A 7,500-nucleotide genomic window follows, 5' to 3' on the forward strand; every position below is an offset into this window, starting at 1 on the left:
GTCAAACTGCCAGTCCAAGAGGGTTCTAGTGTCAGGCTATAGATAGTATGCGCTTAGCTAAGAAGTTCATAACATTGCCATCCGGAAGTATAACGGACCAACACACAAAACTGTGTGTATCCATGAACGTTTATAGTCGGGTTAATACAGTTCAGTTAGCATTACTCATAAACGCGGATGGCAAAAAACAATAACAAAATCTGTGTGACGTCATCTTCGAACTATCTATTGACAATTTTCTTATAAATAGGATTCAATAGTCTGATGTCACGTCCGCCCAGTAACGAGCAGCTTGGTTCTAAACAAAGATAATCGGTACTTTTTATTCTTCACCTGGCTAGAACTTTTTCACATGTTTGTGATCAGAATGTATAAAAGTCAAAACATGATCAGATTTATAATGTTTTTCTCCTCTTGATACAGTTTTATGCTCGTCAGAGAAATATTTCATAAGGGCGTCCGTCATTGTTCCGATAGTTTAGAACCAGTTACTAAGTTACGATGCGTCATTACGAGGGAAGTGACGTCACGACTGTTGAAGGCTATTGAATAAATTGAATCTCGCATGCACGCATTCCACTTATGGGAATTTTGTCTTAATGTGTATATATTTTTTATTACAATTTGAATTCTTCCTCTCCAGACGTGCTATCCAGCTGTACACTGAAGCGTTGGATTTAGACCCAAACAATCACATCCTGTACACCAACCGGTCAGCCGCCTACCTCAAAGATGGTCAGCCCAATAGGAGTTTGGACGACGCCATCAAGGCTAGGACTATCTGCCAGAAGTGGGGAAAGGTAAGTCGTAAAGTTTAGGTCTCTCTCGTGATACTATAGATAGAACGAAGATGACGTCACTTAGGTCTTTGTTATTGTTTTTTTTTTTGCGATCTCCAGTAGTCGATGAGAGAGAGCTCTAGTAATGAATGACCTGAGTTAGATACGATTTTTGGGGGATCGTGGATAGCTCATACGGTAGAGTCACGCTCTCACCGGCCAGGCGGAGTTGTCGTTCCAATAGATAGTATGCAGATGACGTCACTCAGGCCTTTGTTATTGTTTTTGCCATCCGCGTTTGTGAGTTGTTCTCACTAAACTGTATTAACCAGACTATAAAAGTTCATGATTACACAGAGTTTGTGTGTTGGTCCGTTATACTTCCGGATGGCAATGTTGTGAACTCCTTGGCCAAGCGCATTCTATCTATAAATTCGCGGGTTCAAACCCCCATCACCCGCCGCGAAAATTTTTAATTCTCTCTTGTCTTCTGGCACTTTTCTTCTCACTTCATCTCTTGTTTTTTTGAATCCGTGCTTATGAGTAATTCTCACTAAACTGTATTAACCAGACTATAAACGTTCAAGGTTACACATAGTTTTGTCTGTTGGGTCGTTATATTTCAGGATGGCCTAGTTGTGAGCTTCTGAGCCAAGCGCATACTATCTATAAGGTGGAAGGCGATTGACAGTATAGGTAGTATGCGCTTGGCTAAGAAGCTCACATCATTACCATCCGGAAGTATAACGGACCAACACATGAAACTATAATTTGTAACCTGAAACGTTTATAGTTCGGTTTATAACGTTTAGTGAGAATTACTCATAAACGCGGATGGCAAAAAAAAAACAAAACAAAACAACAAAGGCCGGAGTGACGTCAACTTCGATCTATCTACAGATAGTTCGAAGATGACGTCACTCAGGCCTTTGTTATTGTTTTTTGCCTGCTCACTGAACTGTATTAACCCGACTATAAACGTTCATGAATACACATAGTTTTGTGTATTGGTCCGATATACTTCCGGATGGCAATGTTTTGAGCTAAGAAGCTCATAACATTGCCATCCGGAAGTATAACGGACCAACACACAAAACTGTGTGTATCCATGAACGTTTATAGTCGAGGTAATACAGTTCAGTGAGCATTACTCATAAACGCGGATGGCAAAAAACAATAACAAAGACACTATCTATATCCGTTGTTGTTTTTAGCCAGGTATCTTCCAGAATAATAACATCAAATTCCAGTATGTACTGTCGCACTCTGAAAAAGACACATTCAAAAATATTGGGCCACAAAACTCGGGAGGTTGAGTTTTCTGGCCACAATTTTTAAAAAAACGTGTCTTTTAAGATTATGGCGGAGTAGACAGGATATATTTTTACCCCTTGAGGCAAGAATAGAAAAATCTTGGTAGCTTCCCTCAGTCAACCTGTTTATGAATAATTTAATAAAGTTTATCAGTCACTCATTCTTCGTTTGTTTTATATATATATATATACCTGTCTTTCTCTATGTGTGCTTGTGTCTCTTTGTATTTATATGTTTAAGATTGTGTGTGTTTGTGTGTGAGTGTTTTTACGTGTGTGTGTGTGTGTGTGTGTGTGTGTGTGAGTGAGTGTCATCGTTTGGAAATTTCCAGTTGACTCGAAAAATATTTCATGTCAAAATCTGTTTGTCATCCCATTAACAGCCGGGCTATTCGTTCATCAGAGTTTTAATAGTTTGGCTGTGATTTTCGAAAAGGATTTTGTTTGGAGAAAATGTATTTGCCGTGTTGCTTTATATCAACAGGTCATTTCCCTTCATGTACAGCCTGGTCGTCAGCGACTGCTCTACTCTTTCAAAATACTTTGTTTTCATTTTTGACTGTAAACTTTTATTTCAAATATCGATCAAATAAGATATTCCTAAACACATTACAAAGTCTCAAAACTTAACATTTCTTTGACGCCTCAAATATAGAAATATTTCTCAGCAGGCTTAAATTTTGACCATCTTATTTCGTCTTAATCGAAAGATATTTTAAGTTAATATTTTTTGGCCAAAATGAAGAAAAAAAATGTTCTGTCAATTTACTGCAGAGCAGCACTGCTTAAATATTTTGTCATTCGTTTAGATCCACGTTCCTTGTAAACAATAAAACCGGTTGAGTAGTTGACAAAGGCACATTGTGGGATTAGAAGCTAACGCCAAGTAAAAACAAGAGGTTGTCCTTTTGTTATTTGGATTGGGAGGGGACAGTTTTATAATCATTAGATTCACTGGCTATGGGGAGTTTTTGTCAGTGTAGTGTGTTCATTATTTTTTTTTCTATTCTTTCATTCATTCATCCATTCATTCATTCATCCATTCATTCATCCATTCATTCATCCATTCATTCATACATTCATTCATTCATTAATTCATTAATTCATTCATTCATCAACTCATTTATTTATTTATTTGTTATTTATATTTATGTATTTATTTATCCATCCAATCAATTTCAATCAATCAATCAATCAATCAATCAATCAATCAATCAATCAATCAATCAATCAATCAATCAATCAATCAATCAATCGATCAATCAATCGATCGATCGATCAATCATTCAACCAATCAATCAATCAATCAGTCAACCAACCAATCAATGAATCAATCAGTCACCCAATCAATCAATCAATCAATCAATTAATCGATCAATCAATCAACCAATCAATCAACCAACCAATCAATCAATCAGTCAATCAATCAATCAATCAATCAATCAATCAATCATTCAACCAATCAATCAATCAATCAACCAACCAACCAACCAATCAACCAATCAATCAATCAATCAATCAATCAATCAATCAATCAACCAATCAATCAATCAATCAGTCAATCGACCAATCAATCAATCAATCAATCGATCGATCAGTCATTCAGCTTATCAATCAATCAACCAATAAATCAACCAACCAATCAATCAATCAATCAATCAATCAATCAACTAACCAACCAACCAATCAATCAATCAATCAATCAATCAATCAATCAATCAATCAATCAATCGAACAGATGATTTTTCAATCAATCAGTCCACCAGTAATCATGTTATCTATCCTTTCATCGCCAACTAAACGATCAATGGATTTATTACGTTAACAGAATGTCCATAATTCGACTACACGATCGTTAAATCCATTCACTCACACACACTCATTCATTCATTCATTCATTCGGTTCTTCATTCATTCATTCATTCGTTTCTTCATTCTTTCATTTATTCATTCATTCGTTTCTTCATTCAGTTCTTCATTCATTCTTTCATTCGTTCAATCATACATTCATCTATCCATTTAACCTTCCATCTGTCACTCCTCCATGTTCCTACATTCATTTAGTCGCGAGTGTACCTACGTGCTTGTTGACATTTATCTATGCCTTAATTTATTCACTCTTTCATTTATTCTTTCTTTCCTGTATTCTATAGGGAACGAGATTAGCGGAAGAGTAGCGTCCCTTGATTGGACGTCACCTTACAGAGAGAACGTCAAAATGGTTTTGCGCATGCGTCTCTCTCGTCCTCGCTTTCGGTGAAGTGTCTCATGCCGTACAACCAACATGACGTTCTCTCTCTAATAACTTTTCCGCTCGTGACTTCCAATCAAGGGACGCTACTCTTCCGCTAATCTTATTCCCTATACCACGATAGAAGGTAGACATAAATTTATCATGACTAAGAAAGGAAAATTAATTCAAATAAGCAATTTAGTCATATTTTTATGTATTTAGCTCACATTCAATACAGTATATCTTGCGTTTGTTTATCATATTTGTTTAACTATTTATTTATATAATATTAATTCCATTGTATAATTATTATTTTAAGTTGTTTATTTTGATTTTTTAAGATTTAATTATTAACTCATTCGTCCATTTATTCTGTCGTTCGTTCATTCATTTATTCATCTAATCACTCATTCATTCATTCACATACTCTGTCATAAATTGTTTAACAAGATTAGTGGATAGGTTGTGGAATTGACACGGCATCGCCACTGCTGACATGACATTGTTGATCTTTGATAAGTAGGCGTGAATATCAATGGTTATAGGTCTCTCTCTCTCTCACTCTCTCTCTCTCTCTCTCTCTCTCTCTCTCTCTCTCTCTCTGTGTGTGTGTGTGTGTGTCTGTGTGTATGTCTCTTTTCTCCCTCGAAATTTATCTATCTTTCTATCTATCCATCTATATATCTATCTTTCTATCTATCCATCCATCTATCTATCTATCTATCTATCTATCTATCTATCTATCTATCTATCTATCTATCTATCTATCTATCTATCTATCTATCTATCTATCTATCTATCCATCCTTCCATCTTCCATCCAACCCCCCCCCCCCCCCACCCCCACCCCCTGTTCTCATTCTTTCATTCTTATTTCTCTCTCTTTTATTTTTCTTTCGATTCTTCCGCTTTCCCTTCTCTCACTCCCTACCCCCCCCCCCCCCACCCCCCATCCCCATTTTTTCTTCAAACCTTATCATTTTTCATTCATGCCAATGTAAAAACATAACAATGCACCCGAAAACCTTTAAACCGAATTATTTCTGGCCCCTTCATTGTCGTCATAGGCAGTCTGTAGTTAATGAGGACTACGACGGTGTCCATTGATGTATAAAGAACATGGAATCAGCTGAATAAACACACAGGGGCGGTACGGGTACTGGGTGGTCGGTAAGGACGGGGAGCGAGGCTCTCCCGGACTCTCCATTGCTTGCTTGGCATGGGGAGGTATATCAACAAGTGGATGAGGAGGCGTAGAAGTTATCATTGGAGGTCATTCGTCTGTCATAATTTAACTTGCGCGGTTCGTTTTTACTCTAATTAAATATCACATTTTACCTGTTTTTACTAAGAAAACTTTAATCGCGATAATATCTTAGCCTCGTCGCAATTATTGCTCTCATGTTGAAAACGGTTAGGTATGCAATTTGGAGAATCCGTGGAAATATTCTACATTAATAAGAAACATCTTTTCCTCAAGGCTTATCCCAAACAACTTTGAAATGATGACTCCATGAGAAAATATGACAGCTCTCATAATGATACCACTAAATGACAATGGGGGTTTATCGATATCATCATCATCATAAAAACAAAATATTTGTTTTGAAATAATTACCTTGTTAAGAAGATAACCGATCTTTTTTTCTTCTTTTTTTTTTTCTTCCTTTTCTTTTTCTTTTGAATAACCTTTTTAAGAAGAAAACCTATCTTTTTTTTCTTTCTTTTTCTTTTCTTTTACTTTTGAATAACCTTTTTAAGAAGAAAACCTATCTTTTTTTTTCTTTTTCATGTTTTTTTAAAAATCACCTTTTAAGAAAATAAGCAATCCTTTTTTAATAAATACCTTGTTAAGAAGATAACCGATCTTTTTTTTTTCTTTTTTTTTCTTTTTCTTTGAATAACCTTTTTAAGAAGAAAACCTATCTTTTTTTTCTTTCTTTTTCTTTTCTTTTACTTTTGAATAACCTTTTAAATAAGAAAACATATCTTTTTTTTTTTTCTTTTTCATGTTTTTTTTTAAAATCACCTTTTAAGAAGATAAGCAATCCTTTTTTTTTGTGAATCACACCATATTTGTTTTTGATATGGTAATTAGTATAGCTAATAATTTATAGAGATTTTATATAAGTTGTATTGTGTCCCTTTGTTCTTTATAACCTCCATTTTATGGGTTTTATTGCGTAAAGAGGGGGTTCGGGGATGCATGACTGGTTGTCTTGATTGCTGGATAAATCGGTGATAAAGTTTTATGGCCTACTTTGTTCGATTATGCGGTGTTCGTGTTTGTCATAAATTATAGTATCAAATTTCTGTCTTCTCGTGATTGCACGATAAATCGGTGAAAAAAGTTGGATGAACTAGATAGTTTATTCGATTCTGCAGTGATCATATTTTGTCATAAATTATAGTATCAAATTTCTTTTCAAATGAAGATTCTTAAAGCTGTCTCTCTGTTTGTTTTGTTTTACACTATTAAAACCCTGCAACTGAAAAAAGTGTGTATAACACGAAGGGTGGTCCATTTGGGATGATATAATATAATTTGGCGATGCAGTGACCCGAGATCGAGTGGTGTTCATGGGGGAAGGGTGGGTGTGTGTATGTGGGGGGGGGGGGGGGGTTACAAGATAATATCGGCTTATCCAGTCAATAAAAGAAAAGTTGTTTAAAGTTAACATGTAATTATCGTAGGATTGTGTAACTTTTCCTACCTGTGCTTATGCCCTATTTTGAAAACAGAGTAAAAACAAAACATACACATCAACTCTGAACTCTGAACTGCTCCAAAGGAAGAGGTTGTATTCTGATTCTACTGCAACCTGTGGCAGGCTATTCCACAATCCAACACGATCTAATGTAAAGGAGTGAAATGGACATGACATCTTATAGGGAATGAGATTAGCGGAAGAGTAGCGTCCCTTGATTGGACGTCACAGGCGGAGAAGTTATTTGTAAACAAACCAACTACAAGCCAAGCGCTCCAAATACAAAATTTATTATTCATATTTCTGTACAAAAATGCATATCATAATCAACGTAGATCTTTTCTTTAGTTTTCTCCATTATGAAATGTTAACAAAATATGATGTAGACAAATAAAAAATAAAAGATGTCGATAAATAATACAATACGATGAGATAACCCTTCCTAAACTTACTGAACTTCCCGCTAAT

At 35.5% G+C, this 7,500-nt stretch overlaps 1 protein-coding gene across 2 annotated transcripts in view; it reads left to right on the top strand.

Moving 5' to 3' along the window:
- The window catches only part of LOC144968948 (uncharacterized), a 224,716-nt gene that overhangs the window by 96,833 nt on the left and 120,383 nt on the right, over positions 1-7,500 (top strand). For both annotated transcript variants that reach the window (XM_078907837.1, XM_078907838.1), the window contains one exon: positions 644-800. In XM_078907837.1, the coding sequence (XP_078763963.1) occupies positions 644-800 (157 nt within the window). The remainder of the gene's footprint in view (positions 1-643; positions 801-7,500) is intronic.

This window comes from Berghia stephanieae, chromosome 3 (assembly GCF_034508935.2).
Source record: "Berghia stephanieae isolate SIO BIC M18660-M18661 chromosome 3, UCSD_Bste_1.3, whole genome shotgun sequence".
In the NCBI taxonomy this organism is placed as follows: Eukaryota; Metazoa; Mollusca; class Gastropoda; order Nudibranchia; family Aeolidiidae; genus Berghia; species Berghia stephanieae.